We start from the raw sequence: 18,763 nt of genomic DNA, 5'->3' as shown, positions 1-18,763 counted from the left end.
GTGAGGTTCTCTGTGTGTGTGAGGTTCTCTCTGTGTGAGGTTCTCTCTGTGTGAGGTTCTCTCAGTGTGTGTGAGGTTCTTTCAGCTGCTCTCATTAACATGCAGCTCTCGACCTCGTCCGCTCCAGCAGCTCTGAATACGCCTCCTCCCCCTCCTCCTCTCTCCCTCCTCCTCTCTCCCTCCTCCTCCTCCCTCCCTCCTCCTCTCTCCCTCCTCCTCTCTCCCTCATCCTCCTCCTCCTCTCCCCCTCCTCTCTCCCTCTTCCTCTCTCCCTCATCCTCCTCCTCCTCTCCCCCTCCTCCTCTCTCCCTCCTCCTCTCTCCCTCTTCCTCTCTCCCTCATCCTCCTCCTCCTCTCCCCCTCCTCTCTCCCTCTTCCTCTCTCCCTCATCCTCCTCCTCCTCTCCCCCTCCTCCTCTCTCCCTCCTCCTCTCTCCCTCTTCCTCTCTCCCTCATCCTCCTCCTCCTCTCCCCCTCCTCCTCTCTCCCTCCTCCTCTCTCCCTCTTCCTCTCTCCCTCATCCTCCTCCTCCTCTCCCCCTCCTCTCTCCCTCTTCCTCTCTCCCTCATCCTCCTCCTCCTCTCCCCCTCCTATCCAGAAAATAGTCCCAACAACTCTATTTCTATTACATTTATCAGCTGTAGCAGGAAGTTACACAGACTTTTTTTAATGAAATTTGTTTTAAACTTCAGTAGGAACCAATGAGCTCTGAGCTGAGAGCTACAGACGGAGGCGGGAGGAGTTGAGAGACGGACTGGTCTGGCTCTGGTGTGAGAGCTGAGGTTTTAAAAACGTCCTACGCTGTGGAACAGTTTCAGGTGGTGTGAACACCTGCTGTTGCCCTGAGTCGACCTGTGTTCATGAAGCTGGTTTGTGGTTCTGCGATGGACGGAAACAAATGCTGGATGTGAACATGCTCGTTGTTTCATATTGTTTTCTTATGATTTACATAAACGCCACGGCGGAGGATGCTGCTGCGGTGGTGGCAGTCTCACCATCAGGAAAACAGGTTTCAGCCACAGCAGCCGGACAAATATCAAATATCACAGAGTCAAATATCAGATATCACCGGGTTTGATCTTATTGAACACTCAGCTCGCGTCATATTCCTGCTGTTGACTTACATGTATGTGGTGATGCTCCATGTCCTGACTCCTCTTCACTAGCTTCTGTTTTTCCCTTTGATAATGCATTTGTGATTTTAAACTGGGGCTGCAACTAACTGTCATTTCCTGTATCAAAGAGGATCTTCCTCCACCGCCACCATCAGGTCACATTTGAATTTGTCCAGTTCTTTAATGAACAAATACCCTTAAACTGAAGTAAGACTGAGGTGTGAACACGGCTCGAGACTCTTAGGCTTCTTTTCCACTGGTCAAAACACCTGCTCACACCTGCTCACACCTGCTCACACCCGCTAACACTTGTTAACACCTGCTAACACCTGATTACACCTGTTCACACCTGCTCACACCTGATAACCTCCGCTAACACCTGCTAACACCTGCTTACACCTGCTCACACCCGCTAACACCTGCTAACACCTGCTAACACCTGCTTTCACCTGCACACACCTGCTAACACCTGATAACCTCCACTAACACCTGCTAACACCCCCTGACACCTGCTAACACCTGCTGCTAACACCTGCTAACACCCACTAACACCCGCTAACACCTGTTAACACTCACTAACACCTGCTAACACCCACTAACACCTGTTAACAGCCGCTAACACCTGTTAACACTCACTAACACCTGCTAACACCTGCTAACACCTGCTTACTCCTGCTCACACCCGCTAACACTTGCTAACTCCTGCTAACACCCGCTAACACCCGCTACCACTTGCTAACACCTGCTAACACCTGCTTACTCCTGCTCACACCCGCTAACACTTGCTAACACCTGCTAACACCCGCTAACACCCGCTACCACTTGCTAACACCCGCTAACACCTGCTTACACCTGCTCACACCTGCTAACCTCCGCTAACACCTGCTAACACCCCCTGACACCTGCTAACACCTGCTAACACCTGCTTTTTTTAATCCTGTTGCCATAACCTCCGCTAACACCTGCTAACACCCCCTGACACCTGCTAACACCTGCTTACACCTGCTCACACCTGCTAACCTCCGCTAACACCTGCTAACACCCCCTGACACCTGCTAACACCTGCTAACACCTGCTTACACCTGCTCACACCCGCTAACACTTGCTAACACCTGCTAACACCCGCTAACACCCACTAACACCCGCTAACACCTGCTAACACCTGCTAACACCCACTAACACCCGCTAACACCCGCTAACACCTGCTTACACCTGCTCACACCCGCTAACACTTCCTAACACCTGCTAACACCCACTAACACCCGCTAACACCCGCTTACACCTGCTCACACCTGCTAACACTCACTAACACCCGCTAACACCCACTAACACTTGCTAACACCCGCTAACACCCACTAACACCCACTAACAGCCGCTAACACCTGCTTACACCTGCTCACACCTGCTCACACCTGCTATCCTCCACTAACACCTGCTAACACCCCCTGACACCTGCTGCTAACACCTGCTAACACCCACTAACACCCGCTAACACCTGCTTACACCCGCTAACACCCGCTAACACCTGCTCAAACCCGCTCACACCAGCTCACACCTGCTAACACCCGCTAACGCCTGCTAACACCCGCTCACACCCGATAACATCAGGCATTTGTTGAAGATGTGAAAGAGAACAATCTGCATTCACACCCGGNGCTAACACCTGCTTACACCCGCTAACACCCGCTAACACCTGCTCAAACCCGCTCACACCAGCTCACACCTGCTAACACCCGCTAACGCCTGCTAACACCCGCTCACACCCGATAACATCAGGCATTTGTTGAAGATGTGAAAGAGAACAATCTGCATTCACACCCGGGTCACATGACTCTGCAGCAGACGCAGGTATTTATCAGCTCCGATCAGCACTGACGTGAACACACACCTGTCACCTGTCCAGACGGTGCTGACTCTGACACTGACAGGAGCAGCAACCCGGGGATGAGACGCCACGGATACATTTTGTCCAGTTAGCGGCTCGGCTAATGTCTTGGCTAACGGGCAGGTTTACCCACGTTTAAAAAACCTGCTTACACCCTCACATGTTGGTGTAAAGGGTGGAGGCCGGGTTCCTGTAAGGCTTTTAACACTGTCGAAGAATTGTTTCTCTCTGACCAGACTCCACCCTCTCTGCTGAACGCTGAGCGAGTATTAACTGATGACAGCAGGAAGTGGAGCCACAAGTGAAAGTATTAAAGAGTCCCATCGCAGCGAACAGGCTGCGTCTCCCTGGGGTGCTGCCTGATTCAATCAGACTCCAGCGAGAGCGAACCAACACTCTGCTCCATGGAAACCAGGAGGAGGAGGAGAAGCTGTCAGCTGGAGGGAGGGAGATGCACGCGTGTGTGTGTGTGTGAGTGAGGATCATGCCTGTCGCCATGGCAACTGTGGTTCATTTCCACCTTTGGTCCCTCAGAAATGTCTGCACAGGTGGAATCAGTGACCTGCTCTTCGGGTCCTGAAGCTTCTCTGACCATCTGTGTGGTTCAGTGTCGACACGGCCTTTTTATTTTCAGCCTGTTTATTTTAATATGATTCGAATTGACAGTGTGACCAGGTGTAACATCCAAATCACAGGAGCTGCAGTTTATGTGATGAAGGTAAAAATTATCATAATCATCCTATTAATCTTCTTTTTTTTGTGAAAATGAAATTAAATAAAGATCATTTCTTCTGAGATCGTTTCATGGTTCAGTCCTACTCGTCACTTAAACAATCAATCAATCTCCTGTTACCGTCCATCCACCAAAATCCTGACAGAAATTAGCCTTGTATATAGTATCTGTATTTTCTATTCATGTTCTATTTCTTATCACATTCCCCGTTCTGCTGCTGTTATTGATTTGTATTTCCTGTTCCGGGATCAATAGATATTCTAATCTTATGTTCTTTAACTCGTATTAATAACCGACTGAACAACGAAACAAATTATACTCAAAAAGTTTCCTGTGTAATTGATCAGGTGTGTGTCCTGTGTGTGAGGAAGAACACTGTGTTCTGAGACGTAATGAGACTTAACTGTCACTGTAACTGCGGCCATGTTTTTTTATATCGCTGACTCGTGTCCTGATGTTTGATTTGAGTCTCAGGTGCCGACGTCACCTGATGAATCTTATAGTCTCGCCGTTATCTCTTCATCAGTCACGTGACAACGTTAATTCAGCTCACCAGCTTCAGTGTGCGACCAATATTAATGAGTGATTAGGTGATCAGGTGTCTTTATTCAGCACCAATAATCATTGACATTTGAGGCTAATGAGGTGACAGTAAACCCTGGGTTCGTCCCACTGATCCTCCACTACTACACCTCTGATCGGAAGGTCGGAGGTTCGACTCCCGGCTCCTCCTTGGGCAAGACACTGAACTGATGCATCATGGGTGTCAAAGATGGTGCAGGAACAGGCGGTCGAGCTGCTGCTGCTGCTGGAGTGAAAATAGAAACAAAACTTTATCAGCAGATCACATCAGTGTTTACAGCACAGAGGTCACACAGAGGTCACACAGAGGTCACACAGAGGTCACAGGTCCAGGTCCTTCAATATATTCAAGCTGGAAATAGAACAAGAAGAAGAACATCACATTCCTCTGGACACTGATCCAATCATAAAACAAATCAATGTAAACTCAGGTCACAGGGGGAATCAGGTGACCACAGGTTACCATGGCAACACTTTTCACCTCAATCCGTGTTTCCTCAGTAATCCTGTTGAAGTGTTGATCAGCGGGAGCTAGAAAACTGCTTTTCTGCTCCGGGTTGAACCGACACGGAGGAGCAAAAAAATACTTGATCTGAGCTGCCAACACCCCCCCCCCCTTTTTTAATCCTGTTGCCATGGTAACAGAGGACAGAGGATCCTCGCTCGGCATGTGAGCGCGTGCTGGGATTCAGGGCGTGTGAAGGTTTTTTTCCGAGAGCTTCGTCACAGCTTCACAACAAAGGGTTTCTCCTGTGACCAATCAGAGCTCTCCCTCGTCCACACCCCCCAGCGTGTCACAGAGACGACGCAGTACTGTATCAATACAAGTAGTATCGATACAAGTATTACTACAAATACTACTCACACTAACAATGAACTAGAACTGTAGAGGCCTCCGATTGTACGGAGGACCAGTGATGTCGCAGAGAAAGTAATAAGTAATGTCCTTCATTTCATATTTTAAGAGACATTAAAAACAGGAATTGTAAAAAGAATTTATAAATGAACAAATTAATCATCCATAAATATTTAAAAATGGATTCACAAAAACAACATCAAACTCTCATTAAATAAACTTAATAAATAAAAACCATCTGAAAAGACATTTTAAAAATAGGAATAAATAACATTTCCTTTTCCTATTAGCTGATCGATTAGCTTAGTCATTTAGCTTTAGCTTTACTGCTGGTAAAACCCGATATGACTGGTCAGCTCTCCAACCAATCAGAGAGCTTGTTACATCTCATGGCCAGCTGGGATTGTTTAGCCTGGTTTTACTGCACTGAAGACCAGAGTGTCACAGACAGGCTAACAGGAGAAGCTAAATGACTAAGCTAATCGATGAGCTAACAGGAAATGGAATTCACATTTTCAAACTTCCTTTTCAAATACTTTAAGTTCTATTATTTTTTCATGACTTAATAAATGTTTGTAAATGGTTTATTTAATGAGAGTTTGATGCTGTTTTTGTAAATCAATTTTTAAACTTTCAGTATTTATGGATGATTAATCGTTCATTTATAAAATCTTCTTACAATTCCTGTTTTTAATGTCTGTTAAAATATGAAATTAATGAAGTGCTTTATTATTTTTTCTTTGACATCACTGCTCCTCCATAAGTTTGAAGTGTAGTGCTCATTATGACTTGTTCTAATGGTTCTTGTTCTAATGGTTCTTGTTCTGCCCTCCTCGTTCTCCAGGCCGATGATGATGTCGGAGAACTTGGAGCAGAGTGATGACATCAGCGTCCTGCCCCCCCATGAGTTGGAGCCGCCCCCCAGGGAGGAGGACGGACACTGCCCCCTGCCCTTCAGGTGAGAAACTGTCAGAGCAGAGCAGTGAGAGAGTGGAAGAGACAGACGGGATTCTGGGTAAGGAGTTTAATGAGGATGGAGACACAGTGCTGTGACGTCCACCACCACAATGATTGTATTGTTCTCAAAGCGATGGGACATTTTGAGTCTTAATTAAACCTAAAATATATTATTTATAGTGCAACATGGAAAGTTAATGTTGATACATATTGTCACTGATATAATTCTTCTTTATCTAACTTCTGTTCGAGGGAAATAATGATCATTATTATAAGACAGGAAGAATAATGTTGCCTCTGTCTTTTACTCAGAATCTGTTTCACTGTAGACAAACTGTCCCAGTACCAGCAGCTGGATCAGCTGTGATCAGCTGTGATCAGCTGTGATCACTTCCTGTCTGCAGTGAATCATGATGTTCTGTTTCACTGTTTTACTGAAGGAAACTTGAAAACAGGAGGATTCTCTGTAAAGTTCTGCAGACTCTGTTTCTATGATGATCGACAGATTTCTTAACGTTTGTTCATGATGGACATCAGAGATAATGACATCATCAGGAAGAGGAAGTCACCACCGATCTAAAACTGTGTTAAACTGTTACAGTCACTTTTTTAAAGGTTAGGTTTCAGTTTAAATATTATTTCATGACACTGTTGAAATATGTTGTTTGATATATTTTGTTGGCAGCTGGACGTGACGTGTGCACATGTATGTGAGTGGTGCACATGTATGTGAGAGGTGCACATGTATGTGAGAGGTGCACATGTATGTGAGTGGTGCACATGTATGTGATTGGTGCACATGTATGTGAGAGGTGCACATGTATGTGATTGGTGCACATGTATGTGACACAGAAGAAAACAGCTGAACACAGGAAATGAAGCAACTTACACGACGTCTGTTGAGGTTCAACCACTTGTGGTTCAAAATGAGACTCAGACGTTTCTGTGACAAACAAACACGAGCTCAGATCCTTCACACAAAGTGTCACAGTGAAGCTTCATTGTGCTGTAAACTGCCCCCTCACTGATCTCTGATCAGATCATTGATCATTGATCCTGAGTCATTTTACTGTTGAAGCTGCTTTAACTACGTCACATACACTCACACAAATGTAGAAACATTTGAACCAGATCATGTGACTGATGATGTTTTATTTCATCACTTGGAGAAGAAGAAGAATCAAAGTTCTGATCCACTGATCTGGATTCAGTTTCTGGACTTTTCTCTAAAATTTTATTTTGTTGGGAATTTTTGAAACATTACAATTATTTAAACGAGAAGTAAAGTACAAGTACCTCAGAATTGATGTACTTAAGTACAATAGTTGAGTAAAAGTTACTTTCCGTCCCTGACTGATCCCTGCAGTAGTTCTGTTAAACACGCGACATGTTCCCGACTGTGTCTCAGACACAAGCAGCGCTCGGCCTCGCTCTGGTCTGAGGGAACAGATGTGGTCGGGCTGCAGGTGGAAACCTCCGGCAGCTGCTGGGAGTGGACGAGCCTCACAGCTGGTGTCCAGAGGAAGCCAGATGTTGTAGACAGACAGTAGCGTCCACATGTGCAAGGGTACAGGAAGACTAACGTCAGGTGGATGAATCACGTCCTGATCCCACCTCCTCGCAATCAACCAGCTCGCTCATAGGGGTTTTCCGGGGGGGAACTTTTGTTGTTTTTTTTTTTTTTGTGTTTGTGGAAGTTTTTTTTGATTTTGTTTTTTTGGTGTGTTGGGTACCTACAGTGTGTGTGTGTGTGTGTGTTTGGCAGCAGATGAAAGCTGAGGAGACGTGCAGGAGAGACAATGCACAGAGAGGGAAAGCCTCAGTGTCTCACCGCTCTGTTATTCCTGTCACGTACTGAACAAGCTGCAGAATCAGAGGGTGTGTGTGTGTGTGTGTGTGTGTGTGTGTGTGTGTTCTGGTGTGTGTGTGTGTGTGTCTGTGTGTCTGTGTGTGTGTGTGTGTCTGCAGCAGCACGTGCATTCAGCTCACGTTTCCAGGCAGCAAAGCTCAGAGAGAGACAGAGAGGCTGATGGGAAGAAGGAGGAGGAGGAGGTGTGTGTGTGTAGCTGGTGTAAAGCCTTAATTCACAGCCTACCAACACACACACACACACACACACACACACACATAACAGACTAAAGTCCACAGTTCTGAGTTTACATCCTCAGCAGTAAAAAGAGCGACGTGTCATGACATGCTAGCTGCTGTAGCTGACGAGCTAACCGCTAACTCGTTAGCCAGCTGAGCGACCACCATGGATGTATTGAAGCGTTGATATGGCGCCACCACTCCTGCAGACATGCCCCAGTGGACGTTCATGGTACTGCCGTCACCAGACCAGCTCACATTTATGAGTGGGTGTGGAGCTGACCGACCAATCAGAGACTGTAAATAACGATGGATGTTGGACCTTGCTAGTGTCTGACTCCGCCCCCTAACTCCCAGCTAATCCAAAATTGTGGAAAGAGGAGGGGCCTGTGTGGAGCTGAGACGAGAGCGAAGGTGCAGTTCTTCTTCTCTTACAGGAAGTAAAACGTCAGGTTTGTTTAATATTGTCAAACAGCGGCGGCCATCTTGTTTGTAAACGAAAATGCTTCGGCGGCGCTCCTGTGTCAGTCATCGTATCAAACCTGCTCCATTGTAGATAAATGGTTGTGTTTGACCCGCCCACTTTCTGGATGGATGGATATCTGTCTGAATGGGAGGGGCCAGACCCCCATCTGCTGATTGGTTTCCAGGATCCATGAGATCATCATTATGAAACGCCTCAGACTTTTCACTCTTTCTATCATGAACATTAAACCACTGAAGTTTGATTTTTATTCAACTTCCCCACAGTTTCTTTTGTGTGATGTCATCATGAGGAGGAACGTGGGCGGGGCCGGCGGGGGAAACACTAATGAGCATGTGCAGTTGGCTGCACAATGCAAAAAGCTTTTTTGGCTTGTTTTCATTGAGCTGAGTGGACACTGAGTGTGTTGTCCAGCTCCCATCATGCACTCTGCCTCCGCTGAGTCACAGCAGCTCCTGCAGATTCTCTGTCTGCTGCTCTCTCCACTTCGTCAGATAAAACGTTATTAAAGAGGCACAGTAAAGCTCTCCTTGTTAGCTTAGCTCGACGCTAACGGGACACTAGGTTCATTTAGGAAGTCTCCGCTGCATCACGTCCTCCTGTGACCTCACTGTGTGACATCATTGGCACAGATCTTCGGGTCAAAGTTCACTGAGGTTCCCGCAGGAGACGGGAGACTGATGTATGAGACGGGACGTGTCCCACCGGCCCCGTTTCTGTTCAGCGGCGCCGGCGACCACGTGACGATTGTTTTCTTTAAAACGAATCAGTGAAACGTGTTTGACGTGTAAACAACAGTTTTGTTTCTGACGGCCGAGTGTGAACGCAGCTTCTGTCTCTGCTCCAGTTCTCCCATCAGGCTCCAACTGTTTGAATAATTAGTTCTTCTATCGTGTGTCTGTGTGTCTGTGTGTGTGTGTTTGTGTGTGTGTGTGTGTGTTTCGGTGTGTGTGTGTGTGTGTGTGTCTGTGTGTGTGTGTGTGTGTGTGTGTGTGTGTCTGTGTGTGTGTGTGTGTGTGTGTGTGTGTGTCTGTGTGTGTGTGTGTGTGTGTGTGTGTGTGTCTGTGTGTGTGTGTGTGTGTGTGTGTGTGTGTCTGTGTGTGTGTGTGTGTGTGTGTGTGTGTGTCTGTGTGTGTGTGTGTGTGTGTGTGTGTGTGTCTGTGTGTGTGTGTGTGTGTGTGTGTGTGTGTCTGTGTGTGTGTGTGTGTGTGTGTGTGTGTGTCTGTGTGTGTGTGTGTGTGTGTGTGTGTGTGTCTGTGTGTGTGTGTGTGTGTGTGTGTGTGTGTCTGTGTGTGTGTGTTTGTGTGTGTGTGTGTGTGTTTTGGAAACCATCATTAGCCCTTTTAGACAATCACTCCTTTCACATACAGAAACACACACACACACACCGAAACACACACACACACACTGGCCTCTCAGTGCTCCTGTGTGTGTGTGTGTGTGTGTGTGTGTGTGTGTGTGTGTGGATGGTGGGAACATGTTGACGTGTTAACGACCGTCAGCTGTTTTTCTTTTTGCATGAGCTTCGTGTGGAGTTGCTCCTTCTGTCGGGACATTTACATGATCGTCCTCCATGAAATCAGATGCAAGTGTGTGTGTGTGTGTGTGTGTGTGTGTGTGTGTGTGTGTGTGTGTGTGTGTGTGTGAGAGATTTCTTAAAGCAACACACTGTCAGAGCTGTTTGTTGGAGGGGGATATGCGTCGCTGATCACATGATTCCACATTTTATTTGTGTTTTTTTAATTTCCTGTCAGGACTCATCGTCAGGGCGACAGATGGAGGAACATTATTATGAACCAGCTGCACATGATGTGACAGACTCCTCCCATGTTATTTCCCTGTCTTTTGGCACTGGACGTTATTGGTTCGTGTCGACCACGCCCCCTGGCTGTTACTGGACAGATCCGGCTTTTAATTGATTCCTGCTTTTTATTGGAGGAAGTTACTGCGTCGTCTTCCCCAACATCTGGAAACACTCACTGAAGTGACCCTCCAACCACAGCTGTGTGACAGTGACATCACCGCACTGACTAAACAAAACAAAGCACTCCCCCCTCCCAAACACAAAACTGTACCTCACTGCCTCGGCGACAGTCAGAGCGGCAGCCATTTTGTTTTCAGGTCGTCCGTCCGTCTCGTTCTCATGGACACGATATCTCAACAACACCTTGATGAAACTTCTTCAAAATTGGCACAAACATTCACCAGGACTCAAGGACAAAGTGATTAGATTTTGGGGATCAAAGGTCAAATGGGTGGGTGGGCGGAGCATGCAGGAGGAAGGACATCACATAAACGGTGTTTTGTTTACATCATAAACATCGTCTCTCCAGTTCAACATTTTCTTTCTCGTCTTCTTCTTCTTCTTCTTCTTCTTCTTCTTCTTCTTCTTCTTCTTCTTCTTCTTCTTCTTCACCCTCAGATGTTTCTTTTCTTTTTGTCTGGCATCAGTCACATGACTGAAATGTCATCCAGACTCGCTCGCTGGCAGCATGTAGCTGCTGTTTGGGATCTTCAGCGATAAATATAATAAACATAAATTATATATTGTATCTACGATCAGTTTGATGAAGTTTCACATCCATGAATCTAAATTTAACTTTTGTTTATAGTTTTTGAAAATGAGAAACGAACTTTATACCAGACAGCTGCAGGTTAAAGTCACGCACACACACACACACACACACACTCTGGGTTGTGTAGATTGAGGGTTTCAGTGCAGTTTCATGTGTGATGTGTTTTCATGTGACTGTTCAACAACAGTTCTCTGTGGTCACATTTACATCCTCACCGCCACGAGGCTCCTGATAACAACCATCTGATCACAGCGGTTACATGATGTAACCGTGTGACAGCCGAGTCACGGAGGTGACTCAGACACTGAGCCACACAATTAAACTAATTTCATGAAGAGTAACTCAGAGGTCAGAGGTCGTCTCATCCTCATGCACATGATATCTCAGTAAAACCTTGAGGGAATTTCTTCAAATTACTCAAGACTTCACAGCAATTCTGACTAAATCTCACACATGCTTCATATTTTTTCTGACTCTGGATAAACAGGAAGTGACCTGGGACTAGTTCGAGTTGCGGTGGGATACGACCATGAGGAGGTGGCTCTAGTTCTTCATTGAGACGCAGTAAGACACTGTCTCAGTTTTGGATTAGCTGGGAGTTAGGGGGCGGAATCAGACACTGCCAAGATGGCGATGGTGGAGCAGCTCACTCTGAGCCTCAGAAACCTGAGGGGGACGTCACAGGGAACGTCCGCCTTTAGTTACAGTCTGAGGTTATTGCAGAGATGATTGGATGGAACATATGACGGTGTGAGCAGCTTGTCTCTTTTTCTTCCTGCACAAGGTCAGAAATGATTCGATCTTAGTTGAAGTTGTGTCTTTTCATGAGCTCAGAGTCTCCAGCTGCTGCAGCTCCTCACAGGTCAGGACTCATCTCCTGAACTTCAGCCTGGATGAGTCATTTCTAAAGTAAAGAGAGTTGATAAAATGCTTTTACTCTGAGCTCTAAAGGTCAAATGAGCTTCTCTCTCTGCAGAAACTGTAGTTTGTGTGTGTTCACTCTGATCTAATGTGTCCTGATGTGTCCTGATGTGTCCTGATGTGTCCTGTTGTGTCCTGATGTGTCCTGTTGTGTCCTCCAGGCTGCAGCTGATCGACGACCTGTCCTACGAGGACGTGAAGAAGTGCTACAGAGGCTCAGTGAGTCGCTCACTCTGCAACACAATGAGACTTGAACACCACACCTACTGATGCATGTGGCCGATATAACACACACACACACACACACACACACACACACGGCTCTGTAGCTCTGTAGTTGTTGGTCCACAGCAGGAGTCTTTTCAAATCTTGTTTTAAGTCTCTGCAGAAGTTTCCGGCGTCTGTCTCGTCTCCATGGGAACATGTGCAGGGGTGTGTGTGTGTGTGTGTGTGTGTGTGTGTGTGTGTGTGTGTGTGTGTGTGTGTGTGTGTGTGTGTGTGTGCTCCAGCAGACAGACAGTTACAGTCAACCATCAAACACAGTTCAAATGAAACGTTCTGTATTTATGTTTCATCATGTGAATTCAGACGCATTAAAGGGAGAGTTCTCACTGACACGTCAGACATGTCGTCACATGTCGGATCTGTCATGAACTTAGTGTCAGATTTCTCCGACTCTGAGGTCACACACATACACACACACACACACACGGATGTATAGATGTGAATCATCTTCAACAACTGACACAGTTGATTTTTTACAAAATAAAAGGTGAGCGGTTGGAAACTGTCACCACAACCATAAACTAGCAGCGCTGCACACACAGATCTACACATTTCACTTGTTTAACTCAAAAACTCTTAATGGCTCCAACGGAACCTCTTACTCTAACCACCGAGACGAAGTAACTCCCTCAGCCGAGGAGAAATCAGACCTAGAAAACTTAACTTTAACAAACACAAGCACAGACGCAGAAACTCTGTCGTAGGCTGACACACTAAAAATGAATAAAATATATATTGATATTAAAAATACAAACCTGTAACTAAATCATATTTTCAGAAAGAAAAGTACTTTCAGAGCTCATTAAAGAGGGAATAATTCACTTCTACTGCTCTGCATTTATTCACCAGCAGTTCTTGTGCAGATGAAGGTTTGACATTAAAACCAGAATAATAATAATCAGATGTTTCTGAGCTTTGCGCCTCGTGTCGTGAACAGTCACAGCTTGTGCCAGTTCAAGATCCTCCTCAGAGACTGAGCTTTAAGTCTGTCGGCTGCTGTTTATTTATGAATGAAACTTTATTTAAAAAACAAAAGCACAAGATGAAACTCCAGATTCACAAACGTCCTCAGGGTCAGAGTTCGTAGTTTGACCTAAATGCTGAAAGCAGCTTCAGCAGCAGCATGGAGGCGACGAGCCGCGGCTTCTGCTTCTGTTGTTTCAGTCTTTGTTGTTTCAGACGGGAACAGGAAGACAGGAAGTGGCCGTCTGGCTCTCAGAGAATAAAGACACACAGGTGTGACGGGGGGGAGGCGTTCACATGATGTAACTCCTGACCCAAATATCAGCAGCCAAAACAAAACTCAGACAAAACACGGCCGAGAGTCCAAAACCCTAAACACAGCAAGTAAAAGTGTTTCAAGTTTCAGTGTCACACCTGAGATATACCACACCTGTCACACGTATTTATAACACACCTGAGATATACCACACCTGTCACACGTATTTATAACACACCTGAGATATACCACACCTGTCACACGTATTTATACTAATATGTTTATTTTTAATCTAATCTCTACAGTTTTGTGGGACAAAGAAACTTTCAGTCACAACAGCAACAGACAAAAACAAACAAACTACAATCAACAGGAATGAATAAAAACAACAACAGAGACATGAAAACATGAAAACATGAAAACATGAGGAAATAAAGACTTTAGAATAAATAAATAAATCCAGCTCCAGGACGAGTGAAGCTCCGATCAGGCGGGAGAACAGACTTCTACCTGTACTCGTTCTGATCGTTATTCATATTGATTTCACACATATCTCCAGCAGCTACAGTGACGGATGGACTCATGATTATTGATCACAGCTGAATGAGCGATTATCAGTGATTGATAATGTCCCTCCTTCTGTCCACAGACTGTCAGCAAGTACAACTCTCAGTACCACAAACTGTTCCAGACTGTCCCCAAAGAGGAGATCCTGATGAAAGGTACCGGTGTCTCACCTGTCTCACCTGTCTGTCTCTCATTTCATCTGGCTCAGCTTGTGTGTGTGTGTGTGTGTGTGTGTGTGTGTGTGTGTGTGTGTGTGTGTGTGTGTGTGTGTGTGTGTGTGTGTTTGTGTGTGTGTGTGTGTGTGTGTGTGTTGTACATTTGTTTAATATTTGTTTCCAGCTCCAGATGAAAACATGAGATCACAGCTGCAGCAGAAGTGAACTGATGTCTCTTCTTCTTCTTCTTCTTCTTCTTCTTCTTCGTGTTCTTCTTCTTCTTCTGCAGTGTATTCCTGTGCGTTGTTGAGAGACATCCTGCTGCAGGGTCGCCTCTACATCTCCAGGAACTGGTTGTGTTTCTACGCGAACCTGTTTGGTAAAGACATCAAGGTGAGAGGAGACGCTCAGTGAATTTTTAACGTTTTTCACGCTCTAAAGATGGAGGTTTTTAAAAACTATTTCCAAACTGAAACACGCACATCTCACACACCCAGCCTGAAATAAGAGAAAATAATACATATATATAATATAATGATGTAATGAAACATCTACAGGTCAAAGGTCACAACTGTTTCATCTATCATTTTTGGTTGGTTGGCTGGTTGGTTAATTGGTTGGCTGGTTGATTGGTTGGCTGGTTGGTTGGTTAGTTGGTTGGCTGGCTGGCTGGCTGGCTGGCTGGCTGGCTGGCTGGCTGGCTGGCTGGCTGGCTGGCTGGCTGGCTGGCTGGCTGGCTGGCTGGCTGGCTGGCTGGCTGGCTGGCTGGCTGGCTGGCTGGCTGGCTGGCTGGCTGGCTGGCTGGCTGGCTGGCTGGCTGGCTGGCTGGCTGGCTGGCTGGCTGGCTGGCTGGCTGGCTGGCTGGCTGGCTGGCTGGCTGGCTGGCTGGCTGGCTGGCTGGCTGGCTGGCTGGCTGGCTGGCTGGCTGGCTGGCTGGCTGGCTGGCTGGCTGGCTGGCTGGCTGGCTGGCTGGCTGGCTGGCTGGCTGGCTGGCTGGCTGGCTGGCTGGCTGGCTGGCTGGCTGGCTGGCTGGCTGGCTGGCTGGCTGGCTGGCTGGCTGGCTGGCTGGCTGGCTGGCTGGCTGGCTGGCTGGCTGGCTGGCTGGCTGGCTGGCTGGCTGGCTGGCTGGCTGGCTGGCTGGCTGGCTGGCTGGCTGGCTGGCTGGCTGGCTGGCTGGCTGGCTGGCTGGCTGGCTGGCTGGCTGGCTGGCTGGCTGGCTGGCTGGCTGGCTGGCTGGCTGGCTGGCTGGCTGGCTGGCTGGCTGGCTGGCTGGCTGGCTGGTTGGTTGGTTGGTTGGTTGGTCGGTCGGTCGGTCGGTCGGTCGGTCGGTCGGTCGGTTGATTGGTTGATTAGTTGGTTGGTTGGTTGGTTGGTTGGCTGGTTGGTTGGTTGGCTGGCTGGTTAGTTGGTTGGTTGGTTGGTTGGTTGGCTGGTTGGTTGGTTAGTTGGTTGGTTGGCCGGTCAGTCGGTCGGTCGGTCGGTTGAAAGAGTTTGTTCAGTTCGGTGCAGATCAGCTCCGACTGGATGTGAAATTTCTGAACTCTTCTTCTCTCTATCTGCAGGTTTCTATTCCAGTGGTGTCAGTCCGGCTGGTGAAGAAGCACAAGACGGCCGGTCTGGTGCCGAACGGGCTGGCCATCACCATGGATACAGGACAGAAGGTAACAGACAGGACAGGTACACACCACACAGTACAACACATGTCCTCTGTGCAGCGACTGAAAACATTTTGCTGCCATGCCATGAACTATAGAGTGACCTCCTGTCTCTCTCTCTCTGTCTCTGTCTCTCTCTCTGTCTCTGCAGTATGTCTTTGTGTCCCTGCTCTCCAGAGACAGTGTCTATGATGTCCTGAGGAGGATCTGCACTCACCTGCAGGTTTGTGGTTCACCTGTACGACATATTAGGGGGGTTGGGTCAGAAGATTCAGTCTGTTTCTCTCCAGTTTGATCCTGTCTGGCTGTTTCCTGTCTGACTGTTTCCTGTTTCCAGGTGAACGGGAAGAGTCTGAGTCTGAAGCAGTACCTGGAGGAGCCCAGCTCTCTGTCCATGGTAACACAGTGATCATGTTTCCAGCTGTTATATTAACAGTCGGTGATGTCAGTCTGTCAATCAATCAATCAATCAATCAATTAATCAATCAAACTTTATTAATAAATACAGGTTAGTTCTGTTGACAGACGACTGACAGTCTGATAATGAGACAGTGACAGTTTAAGACGAGTGAACACAAGGAATAAAAATGCAATAAAATATTAGTAGTTGAAAAATAAATTAAAGATAAAAGAGTCACAACATCAGTGATTTTTAAACACAAATACAATAAAATTGATGATTAAATCAAATAAAAAATCAGCCTCTGGAACATTATTTTGGACGTTTTTCACAATTTTACGACGACTAATTATTAATTAATTAAAAGAACTGTCAGTGTCAGCCTCGGTTTGACTTCTGACTCTTTGTGTCGTTTTATACCTGAATAGTATTGACATTATAAACCCCGCCCTCCATACACAGGCTGAATGAAGAGAGGAGTGTGTCCCAGTGACAGAGGGAAAATAAAAACCATAGAAGAAGAAACCAGGTGAAATCAGCCGTGTTAGATGTGAGTCAGCACTCAGTGAAAACAGATTAGTGGAATACCAGGAGCTGTTGTTTTGGTCCTGTGGTGACCCCCCGTGACCCCTTCACAGCCCCTGGATAAGAGGCTTTCCCTGCGTTGCCTTCAGGTTCTGCCTGAAATACCATAATTATGAGCTGAAGAAACTGTACTTCAGTAAAATACCTATAAAAACTAAACTTTTAAATAATGATAATAATCTTTAAAAAGGCTTTTTTGGATTTTATGAGTTGTTATATTTTTGTCAGATAAATGTTCTGCAGTAAAAAGTAAAGTATAGAGGAGTAGAGGTGTAATTTAGAGTAAGATGGAAATACTCGTGTCACTTGTACTTGAGTAAAAGTACTTGATTACTTTCCTTCACTGTCTCTGAGCCATGACTCAGGTATACTCAGGTGAAGTCTCAGGTAATTCTGTTCTGCTCATATGTTTGTCATTAATTAAAACCTTTGCTTTTATTATTCATAGTCACCTGTTTTTCTTTTGATTTATTTTGTGCAGAATAATATCAAAATATCCAAAAACACAAAAACTGAACAAATAGTTTCACACAACATTTTTCAGGGTGAACTAATGGAGGACCGAAACTGCCAAAACCAAAGATTAATAAATAAATGACTCAATAAATTAATTAATGTCTTTAAATGCATCAAAAATAATATTAAACTTAAATTATTATTATATTATTATACAATTAAGTAATTTAATTTGAAATAAAGTGATATTTCTGTTTTCATTAGCTTCTGTATTTATTTAACTTTGTATTATTTCCCTTTTTTATTTACTTTCCCATTTAAATTTCCATTTTTATTTAATTATTTACTTATTAATTATTTGTTTATCTATCTATTATTTCCTCTTTGCATTTACCGCCTTGTTTATTTGCTACAAATGTATTTATTTCTGTTTTTTCTTCTTTAAGCACAAACTTGTTTTTGTTTTTGGTTCCATTTTGTTTATTTTTAAGTCTGATCAGTGAAATGTGTCAAAGATTTTATGAATTCATAAATTCAGACTGATGCCGTCCCAACACCTGAAGGTGTCTTTCTCCAGGTGATAGTCTGATCCGTCCTCACTGTCCTCTCTCCGTCAGGACGAGTATCCAGAGGTGTTGAAGTGGAGGAGGAAGCCATCGCTCCCCGCCGTCTCCTCCTCCCTCCCTGACCTGCTGGGAAACTCCTCCCCCGGCCTCGTCGCCGACACACCCTTCAGCCCGCACACGCTCACCAGTAAGGCCCCGCCCACCTGTCAATCAGGGGTCACGGGAAGTCTCCAGAGTGACAGATGTTAAAGTGTGCGTTTCTGTGTGTGCAGACAGCAGTCTGGAGACAGAGAAGATCCTGCTGACAGAACCAGTACCTGAACTGGGTCACATGGAGTACCAGCTGTTGAAGCTCTTCATCCTGCTGTGAGTCCATCTCTGGAAACACAAACTAACATCCAGAAAACACACAACAAACAGATTCCCAATCATCCAGAAAACACACAACAAACAGACTCACAATCATCCAGAAAACACACAACAGACACACCATCATCCAGAAAACACACAACAAACAGACTCACAATCGTCCAGAAAACACACAACAGACCCACAATCATCCAGAAAACACACAACAAACAGACCCACCATCATCCAGAAAACACACAACAAACAGACTCACAATCATCCAGAAAACACACAACAAACAGACCCACAATCATCCAGAAAACACACAACA

At 45.9% G+C, this 18,763-nt stretch overlaps 1 protein-coding gene across 2 annotated transcripts in view; it reads left to right on the top strand.

Moving 5' to 3' along the window:
- LOC111231881 (GRAM domain-containing protein 2A-like) overlaps positions 1 to 18,763 on the top strand; it is a 25,703-nt gene that overhangs the window by 4,682 nt on the left and 2,258 nt on the right. For both annotated transcript variants that reach the window (XM_022759146.1, XM_022759145.1), the window contains exons 2-10: positions 6,015 to 6,128; positions 12,358 to 12,415; positions 14,350 to 14,422; positions 14,712 to 14,815; positions 15,985 to 16,083; positions 16,229 to 16,300; positions 16,415 to 16,474; positions 18,136 to 18,271; positions 18,357 to 18,450. In XM_022759146.1, the coding sequence (XP_022614867.1) occupies positions 6,019 to 6,128; positions 12,358 to 12,415; positions 14,350 to 14,422; positions 14,712 to 14,815; positions 15,985 to 16,083; positions 16,229 to 16,300; positions 16,415 to 16,474; positions 18,136 to 18,271; positions 18,357 to 18,450 (806 nt within the window). In that variant the 5' untranslated portion in view covers positions 6,015 to 6,018. The remainder of the gene's footprint in view (positions 1 to 6,014; positions 6,129 to 12,357; positions 12,416 to 14,349; positions 14,423 to 14,711; positions 14,816 to 15,984; positions 16,084 to 16,228; positions 16,301 to 16,414; positions 16,475 to 18,135; positions 18,272 to 18,356; positions 18,451 to 18,763) is intronic.

The sequence above is a fragment of the Seriola dumerili genome, unplaced genomic scaffold (genome assembly GCF_002260705.1).
Source record: "Seriola dumerili isolate Sdu_G_001 unplaced genomic scaffold, Sdu_1.0 BDQW01000320.1, whole genome shotgun sequence".
NCBI lineage: Eukaryota > Metazoa > Chordata > Actinopteri > Carangiformes > Carangidae > Seriola > Seriola dumerili.
Note: the sequence above shows the minus strand (reverse complement) of the source record. Positions and strands in the feature narration are given on the sequence as shown.